Source organism: Orcinus orca, chromosome 16 (genome assembly GCF_937001465.1).
Source record: "Orcinus orca chromosome 16, mOrcOrc1.1, whole genome shotgun sequence".
In the NCBI taxonomy this organism is placed as follows: domain Eukaryota; kingdom Metazoa; phylum Chordata; class Mammalia; order Artiodactyla; family Delphinidae; genus Orcinus; species Orcinus orca.
In genome coordinates, this window is record NC_064574.1 from 16848030 (window position 1) to 16869740 (window position 21711).

At 49.2% G+C, this 21711-nt stretch overlaps 2 protein-coding genes across 2 annotated transcripts in view; both read left to right on the forward strand.

Annotated features, from left to right (window-relative positions):
* SERINC3 (serine incorporator 3) overlaps positions 1-21711 on the forward strand; it is a 379749-nt gene that overhangs the window by 253665 nt on the left and 104373 nt on the right. The window lies entirely within an intron of this gene.
* Positions 1-21711, forward strand: part of JPH2 (junctophilin 2) — a 59807-nt gene that overhangs the window by 16311 nt on the left and 21785 nt on the right. Inside the window, exon 2 of the mRNA XM_033433921.2 lies at positions 8096-8885. Coding sequence (XP_033289812.2) covers positions 8096-8885 — 790 coding nt within the window. The remainder of the gene's footprint in view (positions 1-8095; positions 8886-21711) is intronic.

Sequence of the window (21711 nt, forward strand, 5' to 3'; positions counted from 1 at the left end):
AGTAAGATCAGAGAAAGATTTTTAAAATGATTTATATATCTTATGACATTTATTTTCATTTATATCACATTTACGTATAGTGTATAGATATTCAGTCTTTTTCATTCACTAATCTTTTGATGGCAAAGCTTTTTTTGGGGGGGAGAGAGAGACTGTGCTTCGCGGCTTGTGGGATCTTAATTCCCCGACCAGGGATCGAACCCGGGCCCTAGGCAGTGAAAGCACAGACTCCTGACCACTGGACCACCAGGGAATTCCCGGCAAAGCCTTTTTTATGATGGCAGTAGAGTTTCCCATTGTCTGTCTTCCATTCCTGTAACGTATCATCTATAATTTCCAGTTTCTGTTGGTTTCTTTAAAATGGAGCAAGAAATTAAAGACACTGCAACGTAGTCCGAGTGTAGAAAACATCTAGATTTCTATCATTTTGTTCCAACCTTTTATAGTTATCCCATTCATGCCAAATTTGGGAGTGATTTTTAAGGAACTGTCTCCCTGTGAACATCCAAAAACATTCAGCTTGTGTTTGGAGAAGTAAGACTCTTCTTCTGTACACTCATAGTCCATTGGTTTAGGGAACAAATATTAATAAATAACAAAATTTCAATAATGAGTACAATGGAGGTAAACAGGTTTAGGAACAGTCTTAAATAAACACACAGTTCCACATGTGGGAACAGAGGCGTGGATTTGCTAGGTCATAGGCTGCTGGCCAGGCACATAAGGGTGCTAAGGGCATCAGCTAGCAGGTTTTACAACAGAGGAACAGAGCATGGTGGCTAACTGTAGGTCAGTGGAAAACTTTTACAGAATTCATATTAGAATCATCTGAGATGCTTTCCAGTATCCACATCAACAAAGTCATAATCTCTGGCCCTGGGAAGTGGATCTTAAACTATAGATGTGGCTTCCAGAAACTCCTCCATCCTGTGTGTTTAGAGGGTGTGGAGGCAGGTCTCACTGATGAGCAGACCCCCAAATGTTCTTCTCAAGGACAGAAGTTCTGAGGCCCGACTCAGGGGTGTTCCCAAACCAGCGAAAGCCGGGCATTCCAGGCCACCAGCCCGCTCTCTTACCAGCACACACACCTAGGCAGAAAACCAGAGCTGGTCTCATTCTCTCCCTCTGAGTTCTCTCTGTCCTCCCTGGCTCCTCTTCATCTTCCCAGTTAATCCCAGTTAATCCTTTGCCAGCTTTTCTGAGCAAAGACTCTGACCTGCCAAAAAGCTAGCCTTTATTGAGCACTTGCTATGTGCTAGCTGCCTCACATAGAGTTCACTTAATCTTTGGTCAACCAACCCTCCCCACTCCACTGCCAACCAAGATCTGGATCGTCATCTCTCTGGACCACACTGCTGGGGCTGCTTAACGTTTATTTCTGATGATTGATTAAATCCAGTCTATTGCTGGCACTAGACTCCAAGCCCCTCGAGGGCAGGGACCACGTCTATTTATTCACACTGCATCGCCAGCACCTAGCCCAGTGAATGCAGGGTGCACTGCAAATACTCGCTGATTCAAAGGAATGAATGAAAAACCATATAAAGTAGGTATCATTACCTCCATGTTATAGGACAGCTGAGGCTTACCGGGTTTCAATAACTTATGCATGTTGTAGAACTATCCAGTGTCAGAGTTAAGGTTAAAACCCAGGTTATTCTATACTAAACCTGAAGGGGAATTGCAGGGAGAAGGCGATATTCAGGTTTTATTAAACTTGGGAGCCTGGTCTGTATATTAGGACTACATTTACCATGGTTACAGACTTCACCAGCCTTTTACAAATATCCCAGTAACTCCCAGAGTTAGATGTGAGTATTCTCGGTAGCCACTGCCAGTCCCTACTGAGCACTTACCATGCGCTGAGTCATGAGGGGAAAGAAAAATGCAGTTCCTGCCCTTGAAAGAACAGCAGGGTGTCATTCAGGAGAAAATCCTCCCAGATTCATCAGATGTTAACTCACGGCTTCCTCAGGCCTGGGAACTGTGCTAGTTGCTGAGATCACAGCAAATAAGCTAGATATGATGCCTTCCCTCTTGGAAGCCACAGTTTGGTAGGGAAGGCTTAAGGTGAATAAATGATCATAATAATCAGTTAGCTGCTACTACACACAATGCCCAGAAGAAGTACTGACATCATGTGGTAGTACTCAGGGGGAAGGGCTCAGGAAATCATCCTGGATGTAGTCAGGTTTAAGCTGAATCTTGAAATATCACTAGAAGCTGGCCAGGGGAGGAGAGAGAAGAGCACACCAAGAAAAAGAAGGGAAGCATGTGCAAAGGCCCTGAGGTAGGAAGGCGAGTGTGACTGGAGAGCCGTTCAAAAAGAGTCGGGAAAGGTGGGCAGGGGCAGCCCACTCTGGGCTTTGTAGGCTGCTGAGAACCTTGGTCCTTACCCTGCGGGCAGTGGGAAGCCCTGTAATGTCTACAAGTCCCAGTGAGGGGATCATCCCCAAGGGTATTAGGAAGCGCTTCCTTACATAGAGGCTCCTCTCAGCCAGATGGCTGTGGGTGGGTCCTCCTCTCCCTCTTTGGATGCATTCTTCCTGTCCCCAGAGAGAACTGTCCTGACTTAGAGAGTCAGGCAGGGGATGGCTCCAGCACTTGGCTCTTCCCCCTTCCCAGGGCCCCATCACTCCCAGCCTCCCCTGGGTGTTTGTGCCTCTTGCCACTTGCTCGTAAGTTTCCTAATATAGCCTGGCCATTTCCTCCCCAACTGGAGGCCAAGAGCCCTTCTCCTGTTGCAATCTCAGTTTTTCCTGGGCTTAAAGTGGCCACGTCAGCCCATCTCATGCCAAATTTAAGCCAAAGGTAGACTGGTTGGTTTAATTTCACAAACTTGTCCAATCTCGAGATTATATGTCTTCCTTCTTTTCTCTGGTTTACCATCTTCTCTGCTCTTTTCTCACTCACTTCCCACTTTGATTTATATATTTTTTTCTTCTTTCTTCTGAGACTTCTGGAAGGAGCACAGCCAGACATGGGTGTGAGTTTTGACTCTGTGCGTTTATTAGCTGTGTCATCTTCGGTGAGCCTTATAGGAACTATTAAATATCTCTCTGGTCATTTCGCAGACCTGTTTTCAGATGGATAGAGCAGAAAGAAAAGAAAATAGTTGGAAAGTGCATGCTATTCACTCACTCACTCACTCATTCAGCAAATATTTATTGAGTACCTATTTGATACTGTTCTAGGTACTAAGGATACAACAGTGAGCAAAAAAGAATGGAATCCCTGCCTTTGTGGAACTTACATTCCAGTAGGAGAGAAGGTTAATAAACAAAAGAAAAAGCAAAATATATGTAATATTAGATACGCTATGAAGGAAAAAAGAAAGCAAAGAAGGGAGATAAAAAGAAAAAACCTTGGGTGGGGGTTATAATTTTAAATAGGGTGGTGAGGGAGTCTTCAGGGAGATGACATTTGAGTAAAGGCTTGAAGATGGTGAGGGAGTGAGCCATGCAGATATCTGGAGGAAGAACATTCTAGGCAGAGCAAACAGCAAATGCAAAGGCCCTGAGGCAGGACCATGGCTAGTGTGCGGGAAGAACAGCAAGGCCGCCTCTGTGGCTAGAGTGAAGTGAGGGAAAGGGGAGAATGGGAGGCAGTAAGGATGGAGGAGTGATGGGGATGAGATCAGGTAGGGCCTTGTGGGTCACTAAGGACTTCAGCTTTTTTTCTGAGTAAGAAGGAGCAGAGCAGTGTCGTGATCTGGCTTATTATATTTGAACAGAATCCCCTCTGATAGGTGCGTTAGGGAGATAATGGTGGCTCGGGCTACCATCTAGCAGCAATGGGGGTGGTGAGACGTGGCGAGATTCTAGATTCACTTGGAAAGTAGAGTGGACAGGATTTCCTGATGGATATTTGCAGGACACTGTACTGGGTAGGGTTTTTTTTTTTCCTTAAAAATTTATTTACAAATTATTCATTTATCTAATCAACTTTATTGAGGGATAATTTCCATGCAATAAAACACATTTTAAGTGCACAGTCTTTTTTTTTGAATTTTATTTTATTTTATTTTCATACAGCTGGTTCTTATTAGTCATCAATTTTATACACATCAGTGTATACATGTCAATCCCAATTGCCCAATTCATCACACCCCCACCCCCACCCCCCCGAGGTGCACAGTCTTGACAAACGTCTACACCTGTGTAACCACCAGCATAGTCAAGATACAGAACATTTGCATCAACTCAGCAAGTTCCCTTGTGCCCCTGCACAGTGGATCTGCGCAGCGGATCTGCTTTCTATCACCATAGTTTAGTTTTTTCCAGGCTTTCATGTCATTGGAATCATATGATTTGTCTCCGGCTTCATTCCCTTGGCATGTTTTTGAGATCCACCCATGTTGGTGTGTGTTTCAGTAACATGCTACTTTTTACTGCGGACTAGTATTCCATCGTGTGGTTGAGCGCAGTTTGTTTATCCATTTTCCAGTTAATGGACATTTGGGTTGTTTCCATCTTTTGTTGTCTCCCAAAGAAGGCGGAAAACAGGTATTATTTTTCTACTTTCCAGGTAAGGAAATTGAGAATCAGAAGAAGTAGCTTGGTCAAGGTTCCCCAGCTTAGATGGTGTTGGAAACCAGTTTGTCTCTCTCTGTGTTTCTTTCTGTCCCCCTGCTTCCCACACAATGTGGCCCCATGTGGATGAACTTGGAAAATGGAGCATAATAGTTTCCTATCTGTCTCCTCACACTTTCATTCTTTGTACCACACTCTCATTTCTTTATTCTCTACACTTGCCACATAATCCCACTTCCCCCCTTGAGTCAGACCTCAGTTCAAATCCCAGTTCTGCTTCTTCCTCACTGTGTGACTTTGGGCAAATCACATAACCTCTCTGAACATCAATCCACCTAAGAAATGGAGACCATATTTGCATCTTCCTTTGCGAGGTCATGCCCAACGCTCTCATCTCTCTCTGTCTCTCTCCATTTCTCTTTGGCCCTGTTACAGTTGACGTTCTCTGATCGTTGGTTTTTTATGGCTGGTCATTGAAGGGAGGTGAGCCCTGCTGTCCTCTCACCCCTGGCTGTTCCTGCCTGCCGTACTGAGGGGCCAGAAGCACCAGACACCCTCCCCAACAAATTAAAGAGAATTTCAGGTGGCAAGGCCCGGGGATCTGTATTTTATCTTTAGCTTCTCACATGCAGCCAGGACTGAGAACTGTGGGCTCAGAGCATGAGTTTTGGGCATCAGATAGACTTGGGTTTTGATCCTGCTTCCTTGGTCAAGTCTAGTAACTTCTCAGATCACCAACTTCCTCTCCTGTAAATGAGCATCTGCATGAGACCCACCTCACAGGGTTGCTGGGAGGTGTAAGTGAACCCCCCGCACTGTACGTGATCCTTGATGAGGTCTCTTCACACACAAAGGGCTGGGGCTGGGTAGGCGTGGGACCCTGAGCTGGAGCAGTCTGTGCTGGGAGGGGCCGGGCTGCGTGGAGTCATGGGGACTCACTGTCCTTTGCCTCCAGAGTCACAGTGCCCCGATTCCTAGAAGCCCAGCATCTCAAAGTGAGGCCAAACCTTAGAGCCTCATCACCAACACGTCATTGACTGATGGGGCAATTGAGCCTGTAAGAAAGGAAGAGAGTCACCCAAGGTCACACAGTGAGATGGCGTCTCTGGACAGGTTCAAGCCAATCAATCAGCAAATATTTCTGGAGCACCTCTATGTGCCAGGCACTGTCCCAGATGCTGGGGATACATCAGAACAGAAAACAGGAGAGATCCCTGCACCCACAAGGCTTCCATTCTAGCAGGGGAGGAAAAGCAATAAAGCAATAAATATAAATAAGTAAGTCATATGGTATGTCAGAAGGTGATAAATGCTATAGAAAAAAAAGAAAAAGTAGATCACAGATATCTTGGTGCTTGTGGGGACACAGGCAGACTGTAGTTTTAAATAGGGTGGTCAGGTAGTCCTCAGTGAGCAAACACTTGAAGGATATAGGTAGGAAAAGAGTTCCTGGCAGAGGGAACAGCCAGTGCAAAGGTCTGAATGGGAACATGCCTGTCAGGTTGACCTTCAGAGTCCCTTACCAGCCATCCTGGGTATTTGTTGTTAAGCCATTTGGTTCTTTTGGTTAACCAGGGCAGCACATCAGCTTGTGTTTAAAACAGCGGCTCTGAATTTCCCCCCTCCCTTCAGTGAACATGATGTGTCAGGCCCTGTTCTACATACAAAAGGCACAAAGACGAAGGCAGAGAGATGGCTTTCAGTGGTGCTGCTGCGGAGAGACCAAGAAGGTAGAACAGCTGTGTGTGGGGGTGAGGGAGGTGTTGAGTTGGAGATGCTGTGTAACATCTGGAGGCATCCATCTCCAAGGCAACATGTGGAGCTGCAGAGGGGAAGAAGTTGGGGATATATTCAGGAGAATCTGCAGGACACAGATGGCAGTTATAAAAACACCAGATGATGCAGTCACCCAGGGACGGTGGGGAGGAGGTTTTGGACGGAGCCCCGGGGAGCACAGCCTGTTAGGATGGGGGTGGAATACGACGATATTTTGTCACCTTTGTATCAGCTTGTTCATACAACTCAGGTGACCTCACACGCTAGCATAACTTTGTAAAAATCACATCACACATATCTTTTCTTTCTTAGTTCTTCAGCAATATTAACTCATTTAGACCTCCAACAACCCTACGAGGTAAGAGGCAATGGTTACCTGTTTGACGGGTGAGAAAGCTGAGCCTCAGAGAGGTTAAGTCACTTGCCCAAGGTTACACAGCTAGCAAGGGAGAGGCAGCGTTCGGACCCAGCAGCCTGGCTCCGCAGTCTGTGCTCCTAACCATTACTCTGTGCTGCCTCTCTATTCACGTCGTGGCCACATGCACAGATTCTATTTCCCAGGAGATCAGGTATTCATACTCATGGACATGCAAGGCCTTCTTGTTACCAGCTTCCTGTACACGCCATCTTGCGTACACGTCGTCTTACACGGTCTCAGTTTCATTAATGCGCACAACTTCACACACTCACTCAGCCTCGAGTGTCTCAGATTACTTTGTGCTTTGACACTCAGATGGCCTTGTGTACTCGGACCTCACACATACCCATAATATCACCTCCACTGGGCACTCACTCCAGTGTGTACACACTGCATCATACACTCATGAGCTCACAGAGGCAAAGGACACCAATAGGCACGTTCCTAACAGTCTCCTCTACCCATGGCCTTGCACAAATACACACTCGCCTGTGCCCTGCAACATTCACACCGCTATGCAAACTCACCGTCTTATCCATTCATGACCTTGGACTTTCACGTCACCTTGCACACTAGGATAACCATGCACACGCATTCAACCTCACATAGCGACAGAGTCTTGCCTGCTCACAAGTTTGCACTCTTTGATCCTCTAGTAGTCTTGCACCCTCACTCAACTTTGCCTTTCCTGCATACTTAAGACCTCAAATGCTCTCATAACCTTATATACGTCCCATGCTCACGTGATCTCGGTCACCCTCTGTGCACACACTGCCTTGCACACTCAAGCTTCTACACTCACACAAATGCAATATTCACGCTACCGCACAAACTCACTGTTGTACCACTCGTGCTCTGGCACGTTCATTTGCTCTGTGTGATTCCAAATCTGTGCACACTCACAGAGCCTCATCTGCTCACACAACCTCACACTTAAGACGGACTCACTCAACCTCACCCGATTTCGCACAGTAAAGATCCTGGCGCATTCCCACCAACAGAAATACTCACACCGGTCATGCAAACTCCTTCCGGCCTGTCTGCTCGTGTCCTGGCACGCACTCCCGGGGCCCCGCCTTCCCGCACAACTTCACATACCGACACTCGGCATCACACCACCTCACTCCATCTTGTACGCTCGTGGCCTTGCCACGTTCCCACCGACGGAAATATTCACACCACTATGCAGACTTCTGGCTTGCACGCGTTTGTTCTCCCACACTCATTCACGCAACCTAACACACTCGGAGTCTCACAGGCTTTGGTCACTCCACCCTCCCTGCCCCGCAAGGGCCTGGCCCGCCCCCGCCCCGGCGCCCCCGGGGGCCCCGTCCGGCCGCCCCACTGACCGCCCTCTCCTCGCCCGCAGGGACGTACCAAGGCCAGTTCACCAACGGCATGCGCCATGGCTACGGCGTGCGCCAGAGCGTGCCCTACGGGATGGCCGTGGTGGTGCGCTCGCCGCTGCGCACGTCGCTCTCGTCCCTGCGCAGCGAGCACAGCAACGGCACGGTGGCCCCGGACTCGCCCGCCTCGCCGGCCACCGACGGCCCCACGCTGCCCGCGCCCGCCATCCCGCGCGGTGGCTTCGCGCTCAGCCTCCTGGCCAACGCCGAGGCGGCGGCGCGGGCGGCCAAGGGCGGCGGCCTGTTCCAGCGGGGCGCGCTGCTGGGGAAGATGCGCCGCGCCGAGTCGCGCGCGTCCCTGGGCAGCCAGCGCAGCCGCGTCAGTTTCCTCAAGAGCGACCTCAGCTCGGGCGCCAGCGACGCCGCGTCCACCGCCAGCCTGGGCGAGGGCGCCGAGGGCGCCGACGAGGCCGCGCCCTTCGAGGCCGACATCGACGCCACCACCACAGAGACCTACATGGGCGAGTGGAAGAACGACAAGCGCTCGGGCTTCGGTGTGAGCGAGCGCTCCAGCGGCCTCCGCTACGAGGGCGAGTGGCTGGACAACCTGCGCCACGGCTACGGCTGCACCACGCTGCCTGACGGCCATCACGAGGAGGGCAAGTACCGCCACAACGTGCTGGTCAAGGGCACCAAGCGCCGCGTGCTGCCGCTCAAGAGCAGCAAGGTCCGCCAGAAGGTGGAGCACAGCGTGGAGGGCGCCCAGCGCGCCGCCGCCATCGCGCGCCAGAAGGCCGAGATCGCCGCCTCCAGGTAGGACCCCGGGGGCGGGCGCAGATGGGTTGTGCCCCGCTTGGGGAAGAAATCCTGAGCCAGGGCAACCTAGGAGGCCCTGTTTCGGCTTCTTTCTCCATCAGGGGCTCCTCCATGACTCTGTATAGAGGACTCTATATAGAGGGTTCATTGGAGGTGCTTCGGGATCTCATGTCACCTGTTCATCTATTGTCCAGACATCCATCCATCATCCATCCATCCATCCATACACTCAGTGACTCCCATCCACCCATCCACCCAACCCCTACCTTCACTTTTAAACCTTACATTCACCCAACCGTTATAATATCAACGTGAACAACCATCTCTCTACCCACCTATCCACCCAGCCCCTTAACTTCCTGCTTACTCATTCAACCACCCAGTCACCCATCCAGCCACCAGCCATTCATCCAACCACCCAGGCACCCATTCAACCACCCATCCATCCCCTCATCCCCAGCACCCACTTTCACTCAACTTCTCCCATCCACCGAACCACCAGCCATCCTATTCAACCATACATCCATTCACCCAGCCACCTTCATTCACCCAGTTACCTCCATTTATCCAATCACCCCATTACCCAGTCATGTTTCCATTCACCGAAACAACATCCACTCCCACCCACCTAGCCAGCCATCCAACTCTCCATCCTTTATGCATCCATCCAACCGCCTTCATCACCCAACCATACTTAGATCCCACAATCCATCCACCCTTCCATTCACTAAACCACCTCCACCCACCCATCCGCCAGCCCTGCGTCCATCCGCCCTCCATCCATTCAGTACCTACCCATATTCAAGCCCCTCTATGTCTTTTTATTGTACTTCAAAAAAAGTTCCAATGTTGCCTTCAAAGATTTATAACACCTACTGTGTGCATGGCACTATTTTAAGTGGTTACAGGTATTGACTCATTCAGTCTCCTTAACAGTTTTATAGTATTGGTACTATTTTTAATTTCCATTTTACAGATGAGCTAAATGAGGCATTGAGAGATAAGGTGACTTGTCCCAAATCACCCAGGTAGCTAGTGGCCAGGTCGTAGGTGGTTCCTCCCCTCCTATCCAGCCTCCTTTTCTACCACCCTTTCCTTGGACCTGGATTTTTTTCTCTGTACCAGTCACACTGGCCTTTTATTATCCTTCTCTGGTTCTTCCTGTCAGAAGGCTTTTTTTCCTCCTGGTTCCTTTGCCTGGACTGCTCTTCCTTTCTCTTGCTGCCCCCTTAGTGTCTATTCCTCCTTCAGAGCTCAGGTCAAGCTTGACCCCCATAGAGAGCTGATGAGGCCCAACCCCCCGTCACAGGCCACGTCTCACTCAGCTGCGTGGATGTCTTCTTAGAACATCTCACAGTTGCAACTTTATGCTGTTTATGTGATTTCCTTTTAACCTAATACTTATAAGGAGCTTCCTATGAGCCAGTCACCATTCTGAGGTCTTCACATACATTAACTCATTTAATCTTTACAAGATCGTGAGGGGGTAGGTACTATTATTATTCCCATTTTGCAAATGTGGCTGAGCTGCGGGGACAGCAGAGGGTGCGGCAGGACAGTGGTGACAGGTACTAGCCCGTCCCAGTGCCTGTAGCCATCCTGCTGGCGGCTCAGAATGAAGCGGGCTGGAGGCTTTCGCACTGTGGTCTTCAGGATTAAGCAGACCGAGGGCCAAATCTTGGCCCTACCATCTTTTAGCGCAGACCTGGGCAAATCAGTTTGCCCGTCTGAACTTCCGTTTCCCCATCTGTGGTGCCGCCATTGCTTAGTTGTATGTTCTCGGCTAAGTCAACCTCAGTTGTCTCATTTATAAAAATGGGGCTGGTCTGAGAGTTAAGAAACATAGCGCAAGTCCAGTGGTTCACAGCCCTGTCGTGGCATGAGTTCCCTTGGAAGCCACCTTTGAGATGGAGATTAGCGTGTGGGAAGTTTACAGGAGCGCTCTCAGGATCAACACCTGTGGCGAAGGGAAGGCGGCAGGATTGGGCAGAGGGAGATGCCGGGCTGCCGTGCAGTCTCCACAATGCATCAGCCGACCACAAGGGGCAGCCTGCAGTGCAGATGACCTTCAAAGTTATCCCAAGTTGAAGTGAGGGAGCTGGATCTTTACACCCTCTGCACTGGATGCAGGCTAACGTCCAGAAAGGGGCGTGACCTGGGGCTGGATGGCTCTCCTCAGCCACGGGCAATCCCTGGACAGGACTGACAGCGGGCAGCAGTCTGAGCAGCTGGGTTGGGGGCAGGGGGAGGGGAGAAAGAAATCCTTGGTTCTGAAGGGGAGACTGGGTAGCAGATCCCATTGTCTACTACAGTGCTGGCCACCTAGCAAGGACTTCATCAATATTACTAGTCATTGTCGTCCTTCGATGAATTCATTCTACAGATGTGGAAACTGAGGCTCAGAGAAGGAAGACAATATGTTTTAGCCCACCTGACAAGCGAGTGAGAGAACCAGGGCTTCAGCCCCTGGCTTTCTGATTCCAAAGCTTTAACCAGCACATTTTCCCACTCTAACGTTGTAAACTTTAAATTGTCATGAACGTATGCGTAGTTAGTATCATTAAGGCAGAAAGGAGGGGTGGGTAATTTTCTTAAGACTTCTTGGTTAGGGGCAGAGCCAGGCTTGTGACCAGGCGATCCTATAATTTATTGTCCAAACTTGGACACTTTTATGAGTAAAAGGGGGCACTTTTAAAAAATAACACTTTTATGTTGTACTGATTTTAGATTTACAGAAAAGTTGCAAAGATAGTACAGAGAGTTCCCATATACTCTCCGCCCAGATTCCTCTAATGTTAACTTCTTTCATTACAGTAATACATTCATCAAAGCCAACATTCATACCTCACTGTTACCTAAACTCCAGACTTTAAGGTGGTGTCTGCCAGCTTCTTCTACTATAAAGTCACCATTTTCCCCTTTCCCTAATTTAATCTTTGGAACACAGACATCAAGTTCAGCCCACATTCAGGACGGAGAAGGGTCTGGAATTAAGCTCTACCTTTTGGAGGGGGAAGTATCCACATACATTATTTGGAATCCTTCTGTATGGAAGATTTGTCTCTTCTTCCAAATGGAACATTTAAAATTATTATGCCAAGTGTATATAGTTACGACAGGTGTAAGCCAGGACTGTCTGGGGCCACCCTGGGACACAGCAGAGCTTAGATTACGTAAGAGCTGAAGCTCTTGATTTGGAAGACCAAGAGTTAGAATTCTGGCCTTCTACTGAATTGCTATGTGACCTTGCCCAAGTTGCCTCACCACTCTGAACCCTGGATCTTCTTTCTTCCTAGGGTTTTTTGGGGGAGTAGATGAGCTAATGCCTGTAAAATGCCTGGCACAGAGCAGCCAGCAATAAAAGCAGTCATTGCCATCATTTAACATGTTCACTTTTAAAAGTGAGGAAGTGGAAGCTTGGAGAGAAGGAGGGATTCCCCCAAGCTCTCCCCTGCTGGGGGCAAACTCTTGACCCTCTCTGCCCCTTTGCTTTCCCGGTCCTTCCTGCCAAGGCTGTGCCCTTGAACATGAAGGTGTTGAGCTGCCTCCAAGAAGGCTGCCAGGCCCACAGCTGGGCACTGAGTCTCTGGAGTGAGAAGGTGGTACCAGCTTCCTCCGTGCGGTGCCACTGGGAGGGGAGTTTAGGGGAGATTTGGATTCCTCATCCTGGATGCCCACGGGGCTGGTGGCATGTGGGGGGCAGCTGCCTGACTCGGTTTTAAACTCAGATTGAATTTCCAATTAAGGTCATCTTTGGGTTAGGAGGAAAAGCAGGGTTGTCTTTCTCCTGGGGGCTTTGGTGAGTATTCGGGCTGCAGAGAACAGAAAGCCTTCCCAGCAGCCTTCAGGCCCGGGCAGGCCTAGGGTTTCTGTCTATTGTGGCCTCAGGCTCCCTGTCCTGGGCTTACATGGAAGCTATCAGCTCAAAGTCTAGGATCAGGACAGCTTTCCCAGGGAGGAGGGGAAAGCTGAGAAGTCTCATCCCCTAAAGTGGGCGATGGATTGAAAATGATTCTAGATCTGTGCTGTCCAATATGGTAGCCACTAGCCGTATGTGTGTGTCGAGCTCTTGAAATGTGGCTCATGTGAATTGAAATGTGCTGCAAATGTGAAACACACACTGGCTTTCAAAGACTTAGTAAGAGGGGCTTCCCTGGTGGTGTGGTGGTTAAGAATCTGCCTGCCAATACAGGGGACAAGGGATCGAGCCCTGGTCCAGGAAGATCCCACATGCCGCAGAGCAGCTAAGCCCGTGCACCACAACTACTGAAGCCAGTATGCCTAGAGCCCGTGCTCTGCAACAAGAGAAGCCTGCACACCAGAATGAAGAGCAGTCCCCGCTTGCCGCAACTAGAGAAAGCCCGTGCACAGCAACAAAGACCCAACACAGCCAAAAAAAAAAAAAAAAGACTTAGTAAGAAAAGAATGTAAAGTAACCTAGTAATAATTTTTTATATTGATTACAGGTTGAAATGATTATATTTTAGATATAGTGGGTTATGGGCTTCCCTGGTGGCGCAGTGGTTGAGAGTCCGCCTGCCAATGCAGGGGACACGGGTTCATGCCCTGGTCCAGGAAGATCCCACATGTTGCGGAGAGGCTGGGCCCGTGAGCCATCGCCGCTGAGCCTGTGCATCCGGAGCCTGTGCTCCGCAACGGGAGAGGCCACAACAGTGAAAGTCCTACATACCGAAAAAAAAAAAATAATAATAATAAATAGATATAGTGGGTTAGAGAAAATGTATCATTGTAATTAATTTCACTTATTTCTTTTAAATTTTTTGAATGTGGCTACTAGAAAAGTAAAAAAAATTACATGTGTGTCTCACGTTATATTTTTCTCAGACAATGTTGCTCTAAACCCATTCAGGGCCCTAAGGAGATAGTCCAACTCCTTCACTGACCAGATGGGGAAACTGAGGTACAGAAAAGGACAAAGAGATACCCATAGTCACTGAGTGATCAAGGGGGGAGCTAGCTTCATGGTTCCTGATTTTGTGACTACGAACTCTTTTTGTAATGCCTCTTAAGGTCGTGGATACTGGGCTGTGGAGGGAAGCTGGGATATTTGGGGAGGTGGCTAAACTTTTCTGGTTGTCATGACAACACCCTGATAAATGGCTCCCTTCTGGAAGGAGCACAGGGAGTGGTTCAGAGTGGGGCTCCGGCTCTGCCTCTTGCTGGCTCAATTTCATCTTCTCTCCAGACTTTAATTCTTTCATGTCTAAAAGGAGAATAATGGTATCTACCTCAAAACGTTTTCACAAGGGTTAAATCAGAGACTGCATATGCAGCACTCAGCACAGGGCTGGAAGCAGGACTCAATGAATGTTAGCTTCTCTTGTCATTGTCTAGGATTCTTGTTGTTATTGTTGTCATTGTGCCCCTGCAGCAGAGGCAGGGGCTGGCCTGCAGGAGATCTCAGCTGCCCCAGGGTGTGAGGCTTGGAACATCTCAGGTTTTTGACCAGGGTGGCATCAGTGTGGCCCTGAAAACAGGGCCCCCTGAATTGGTCTGTCCTCTGCTCCAACACCTCCCCACCCCCATTTCAAACTACCCCCCCCCACACAGACACACACGCAGATTGACCCTGGAAATTCCCAAGTTGAATGCAGGGTTAGAGTTGGCTTTGTGAGTTGCCGGGAGGTGAATTTCTCGGGTAAGTAGCTAAGAGCTTGGGTTATGGCATTGAACTGACCCAGGTTTGAATCTGGGTTCAGCTACTTACAAGCTGTGTGACCTTAAGCAAGTTACCTCACCTTCCTGTGTCTCACTTTCCCTTTCAGTCAAATGGGAATTATGTTAATTCTCTTTCAAAGTACTGTTGCAGAGAGTAAAAGAGATAGCCCATGTAAATGGATTTTGCTTTGAAGGCATGCAAGGAGATATACGCTGTTACAATGAATCCGGTTATGATGAATCATTTTGTACTGATCTGAGTCTCCCTGAGAATGATATCACCCCAAGGGAAGCCTCTGTCTTCTCTCACAATCCCTACAACTGTTTCCCAAACTTGCATCTTGTGCATGCCAGAGTCCCAATTTTTGCTATATCCATGTATCACCTCTGCTTTCCAATTTAATCTCTATCTTTAAATCAACTTACTTCAAAATATGTACAATTATTGAAAAGAAAGACTTTCGACTCCCTGTTGAAAGTGAGAGACCGATAGCACGGGAAGTTCTGAAAGCAGAATGATGTTATTCAAGTCTAAGGTCAAACTATTAATTCCAAAGATCCTAATCCTGAAGACTGCTTTCTTTTTGCTAAAAAGAGACATTGACAAGAGATGGACAGGTCTGAGAGACCTGTAGGCACCTGACTGAGGTTTGTCCTTGACCAACAAGAAGAATGGTCTGATGCTATTTCAGGCTGTGGCTTCACATCTGCCCATTTCCAGCACCTACAGGGTGTGCAGACCATCCTGGGGAAGAGGGTCTGGCCCTAGGCTAGGCCAAGGTAGGTCTAGGTAACTGCCCATGTTCGAGCCTGTTTAATTTTTATTTAACAACAATCCAGGTAGTCCTTGTTTCTAGGAGCCAGAAGGATTCTAAGTACCTTACATATATTAACTCACTTAATCCTCAAAACAACCCTATGAGGAAGGTACTATTATTCCCATTTTACAGATGAGGAAACTGAGGCAGAGACAGGTTAAGTATCTCAAACAAGGTCATTCCTCTGAGTAATGGCAGAACTGGGAGTTGAAACCCCAGAGCCAGGAGACCTGGTTCTAGAACGGTCTTAACTGTGATCTGACCTTTGGCTGGATTTCTTTCACAGACATTGATTAGCACTTACCCTGGGCCAGGCTTGTGCTGGGGCATTGGTCACCCAGTGGATCCGCATGGCCAGCATCCTCTGGGGACTCACAGCCTAGTGGCCAAGACAGAATGGGATTTGACACAGTCAGTGGTGGGTTAGAGGGACAAGTGAGCAAAGAGTTACTAACTGCCCCAGAGGTGGTCTGGGAGATTCCCTGCAGGTGATGGGTGACTCTGCTTAGGAGTTTGCAGATGGAGACGAGGGAGAGAAAGGTCATTCCAGGTAAAGCCACAGAGGTAGGAATGTGTGTGGTTTGTTTTGGAAGCCATGAGTCATTGGCAGGGCTGGTGTGGGTGGGGAAAGAGATTAGAGATGAGCCCAGGGAAGGCAGCCTAGCACCAGGTGAGGACGGCTTTGAATGCCAGGTTAAGGAGTTTCGAACTTACTATGCAGCAGGCATTGTTCTAAATGCTTAGCTAAATTCACTCATCTAATTCTAACTGTGGCACACAGAGGTTGTTAAAACATGCTCCAAGTCACATAGCTAGTAAGTGATAGAACTATAATTCTGGCCCCCGAGTCTGATCTTATCCAGGACAGTTTCTGCCACTTGAGATACAGTGAACTTCTCTCTTTCCTCTTTTTTTTCTTTTTTTACATTGTTCAGAAAAACATACTTGCTAAAATTTAAGGAAATTCAGAATAATAGAAGATAAAAAGCAGTAAAACCCCTTTTCTACTTCTACCTCTGTTGCACCTCTGAAGTAACCATTGTTAACAGTTCACTTATAGCATCCTTCCATTTACCTATTCTGGTTTGTGTTTTTTTTTTTTTGTTTGTTTGTTTTTTGCGGTACACTGGCCTGTCACTGTTGTGGCCTCTCCTGCTGCGGAGCACAGGTTCCGGACGCGCAGGCTCAGCGGCCATGGCTCACAGGCCCAGCCGCTCTGCGGCATGCGGGATGTTCCCGGAACGGGGCACGAACCCGTGTCCCCTGCATCGGCAGGCGGACTCTCAACCGCTGTGCCACCAGGGAAGCCTTTCAGCTTACTTTTAAACTTAATATGTTTTGAGATCTTTTCATCTTATGCACGTACTGCCTTAATCTTTTTAACGACTGCATTATATTCCCCAGTTCGGATGTACCATGATTTATTTAGCCAGATCTCTCTTGATGGAGACTGAAACCATCTCATGTTTTTACAATTACAAACGAGGCTGCAGTGAACATCCTTGGCCCATATTCTTGCTCGTGAAGCTGGTTAAAGGGATGGCTCAGCCAGGTACCTTATCCTATCAGGGATATTTGAGCATCAGCAGAATGCGTTGGAAATATAATGCCGTTAGCCCAGGTCTTGGCAAGGGACTGACTCTTGACGTTCACGGTCAAAATGAAAATTCTGTGTTCTCCCCTGAAAAGGTCTATGGTACTCTTGAGTGGATTAACACAAACAAGCAAAAATCCAAATCACCCCTGTCAAAGGTCCCACTGCCCCTCCATATTTTTTTAAATAGATATTTAAGAATAATTGTTGCAAGGCGTGTCAAGTCATTAGCCTGCTGCGGTGTCCCCACGTCTCTGCCTGTCCCTGCTTGCACAGAGGTACTTTTATGGATTAAATTCCTAGAAGCGGAATTGCTGAGTCAAAAAGAACGTGCATTTTAATTATTAGCAGAACCCCAGTTAATCTCCAAAAGGGCTGTACCAAATTCATAACCCCCATCAACAATGTACAGTTGTGTGAGGGCGGTTTTCCTCACACCATCACCAACACCATGATTATCATTCTTTTGCATCTTTGCCAAATTGTTTGAGGACAGTCAGGTGTTCCGTGAACCCAGTGATCACCGTCAACTGCCCAGGCCCACAGAGGCAAAAGTTTTCCCTTGTTCTGTTTCTGGCTCACCTCCAGAGGTTCTTGAATATGCGGTTCCACCGGGGGGATTAAACTCTCAGGGGATGGCCTCAAAACGTTGGGAAGGCCCCCAGCCCCGGATTCCTGCCGCCCATCACATCTGTCCTTCAAGAACTGCCAGATGGACAAAATCCCTTTGCTCCCAGAGACCGAAGACTGGGATGAATGGAATTTCCTGAGTTGTCAGAGCTGGATTCTCCTGATATACATGAGGCAGCTGTGACTCTAAGGCTGTGACTCTGAGCCGAGTGGTCTATGGAGAGAGAAGATCTTGCCTGGGTCCCTGGCAGCGGGAGATATTCAAACTGTGAGGCAGTGTTTTTGGGGGAGGCAGGCCTTCCAAGCTTGGAGAGGGGAGAAGCAGAGAAAAGACAGCATCACTCCCATCAGTCCTCAGAAAAAGCCGGTCAAAGGACATGGCCCAATGTGCTCATTTTACAGATGGAGAAACTGAGGCCTAGAAAGGGACAGCGACCCAGAGAGATGAGCGTGGCCAGGGGGCAGAGTGTGGGAGGCTCTTCTGGAACCTCAGTTGGTTTCGGGGTCACATTTAATAGGTCATCCAGGAAGAGGACAGGTCTCTGGGAGGTAGAAAGGAGCATTTTGTCTCCCCCAGCCCCAGCCCTGTAAACTGTGCTTTCAGTCTGACTCTGGAGCCTTTCCAGCTTGATATTTCAGCCTACACAGCAGTCAGAGAACAGACAGGCAAACAGCCTGCACCTTTGCGAGAAAAATTCCCCTTTCCTCCAATGCCAGGGTTTCCCCATGTCCCAGTGGAAGGTCTGACCATGTGAAGCCAGTGCTTGGCCCTGACCGTGGCACCTGAGCTGAGCCCCAGCAGTGCCAGGGACTCAGGGGTCATCACCAGAAGGGCCTGGACGCAGGGTGTTGGGATAACGGTAACAGTGAGAATAATGGTGGGGACCATAGGGTAAGCGCTTGAGGCCTCAGACTCAGGGTCAGGCTGCCTGCGTTCTGGTCCTGGACACTTGCTAGCCTTGCCGGCAAGTGACTTCCCCACAAACTTTCTGTCCCTCCATTTCTTCATCTCTAAGATGGGGATCATGAGAGGTCCAGTCTTGGGCATATGAGAGGATCAAGCACTTGGGGGGCCGGGCACAGGTCAGGGCCCTGTTCTCACTGCTGGGTACCGGGCTCTGTGCTGATTCCCTTTATATGCATCATCTCATTTAGTCCTCATGAGGGAGGTGCTACCTATTATATTAACCCATTTCACAGATGAGGAAACTAGCCCAAAGTCCCCAAGTAACTGACACAGCAGGGCTTCAAATTCTCTGATCTGGACTCTACCCCCTTAACCACTGCTGGAAGAGAAAGTCTTTGAACTCCAACATTTCAGGTTACTATCCTGCCAGTCTGATATTCTGTGCCTTGACCTTGGTGCCTGGCCATGCTTTTGTATGGCAGAGTGGTTGAAAGCATGGGGAGGTGGAGAAATTGAAGTTCGAATCCCGCTGTTTCTTGCCAGCCTCGTGTCCTTGGTCCTTCCTGAGCCTCACTTTCCTCGTCTGTAGAATGGAGACAGTAACAGCCTGGCTCACTGTCGTGATGAGGACTAAATGAGATGATGTGTGTAGAGGATTTTATGTGGTCTCGGTGCTCGGTAAGGAGAGGCCAGTTTTATCATCATTCTTCTTACCCGGAGAGTCAGGCGGGTGGAACTCGGAGAGGACAGCAGGCATTTCCTCCAAGCTGCGTCCTTCCCCAACTGCAGGCTGTTTCCCTCCCCTGGGTTTCCACAGCCCAGTCCAACTTCCACTTGACTTCCTAAGTCCACACCAGTGAGTCCCTGCTATTGCGAGAGGAGTTAAAAATAAAGCCCAGTCTTTAAATCCTTCAAGTAAACACCCAGCTCTCTAAAAATAGCGCCATTGTAACCGGTCTCTGGAGCCAGGTGGGGATTGCGGGATGGAAATTGGCGAGGCTGGTTCTCGCTGACAGGTTGGCGGGGGCCAAGCCTCTACATCACCCCGCCTTGCTGCCGAGCGTCTGGGCTTGAGGGGCAACCAAGGATCCCTTAGAATCTCCAGCCTCTTCTCTCCAGCCCAGAGCTGGCCACCAGTGCCTCTCACTGCCCCACTGTGAGGGCCCCTTATCAGCTCTTTCTGCCCTAAACTCTCCATGCAACAGCTGGAGTGAGATTTTAAAATGTTCAGCGTGACCACGCCACTCTAGTAAGCAAAACCTTCATGGCATCTTCAGTTTGGTTTCCCCTGAAAGCAGAGCCTGAGACAAGGGTTTGGGTGCAGGAAGTTGATTTGGGAAGTGACTCCAGGAAGGAGGAGGTGAGAGGAAGTGGATGGGTAGAGTGAGACAGGGAAGAAGGAAAAGCCAATATAAATGTGTGTTATCGAGGCATCGCAGCAGCCACAGGGACTGGGCTGGGCTGGGACCTCGGTACAGAACACACCCGAGATTGTGAACCTGGAGGATGGGGCAGGGGCGGGGGTGGTAGGTGGGCAAAGCATTATCCACTGGCTCCAGTCCCCTGTTCACTGAAGATTTCCCCCAGGGGCATGAATCCACTGCACTTCCGGGTGTGCTTGCACTTGGGGTCGGGGTGAAGGGGCCTCTTGCAGCATTGAGAGCAGGCTCCGGGTAGAACTCGGGAAGCTTGGGTGGGACCCTGGCAGTACCAGGGCATCTTCCTGTACGTGGAACTGTCCTGCAAAGCAATGGGTGAAAGTGGGGGTAGACTGAGGGGCTGTGATGTGGGCAGCAGTGGTGTCTGCCCTTAGGAGAAATTTCAGATTCCCCTGCCTTGGCCCCCAAGACCCTTCCTGTCTGGCTCAAACTTACCACAACAGCCCCATCTCACGCCAGTCTCCCCATCACTCACCTCCAGCCTCAGTTCCTCCAAAGGGCCATTCTCTTTCCTGCCCATGGTCCTTTGCATGTGCTATTCCATGTGCCTAAAATGCTTTTCCCTTACTCTTGATCTTGCTAGCACCTCGTTTATCAGGCCTCACCCCGCTCAAATGTTTCTTCCTCAGGGAAGCTCTGAGCTCTTTCCTAGTCTGGGCTCCCAGTTATATGTTTCCTGTGTGCCCTGGCCTCACCTGCCACCCCGACAATTGTCCCTACTCATTCTGTCTTCCCGACTACTTTGTATACTCCCAGAGGATGGCAACCCTGTCGGCTGCGTTCACTGCCAGGTGGCAGCACCCAGCACGGCACCCAGCACGTATGTGGGGCTCAGGAAGCATCGCTGAATGACTGGTGTTAGGTCTCCAACATCTCGTAAGGGGAGGCACCCTCCATTTGACTCAGTAAAGCTTTCAATCACATTCAGCAAATATGTACTGAGCCCCTACTGTGTGCCAGGGAGTGTTCTAGGCACTTCGGGAGGAAAACTTCAAGATCCTGGCCTGCATGGAGTTTACATTCTATCTGGGGAGACAGCACAGCAGACATAATAAATAAATTTTAGAGCACATGGGAGGGGGCAGGTTGCCTTTCTAAATATGTGACATGAAGGAGTTGAATCAGTTAGCCAACCGGGTACCTGGGGGAAGAGCAGCCCAGTAGAGGGCAGAGTCAGGAAAAATCTCCAAGGTTGGCATGTGCCTGGAATGTTCTAGAAGCAGCAAGGAGACCAGCGTGGCTGACGTGGAGTGAGAGAAGACGGTAGTATAAGAGGCCAGAGAGAGTGCAGGGGTGGGAAGGGGACAGATCGCTGCCAATGTGGGAGCCACTAGTTACATGTGGCAATTTATTTTTTTTATTATTATTTTTTTAATACTTATTTATTTGGTTGCACAGGGTCTTAGTTGCAGCAGGCAGGTAACTTAGTTGCGGCTCACCAGCTTCTTAGTTGTGGCACACGAACTCTTAGTTGCAGCATGCATGTGGGATCTAGTTCCCTGACCAGGGATCGAACCCAGGCCCCCTGCATTGGGAGCACAGAGTCTTACCCACTGCGCCACCAGGGAAGTCCCGACACATGTGGCAATTTAAATGGAAATGAATTGAAATTAAATAAATTAAAAGTGCTCTTCTTCAGTCACAGTAGCCACATGGCAAGGGCCCCATGGCTACCGTGTCGGACGGCACAGAGGTAGACCGTTTCCCTCCTTGTTGAAAGTGTTGTAAACCCTGCCTCGCTGGGGCCTTGCAGGTC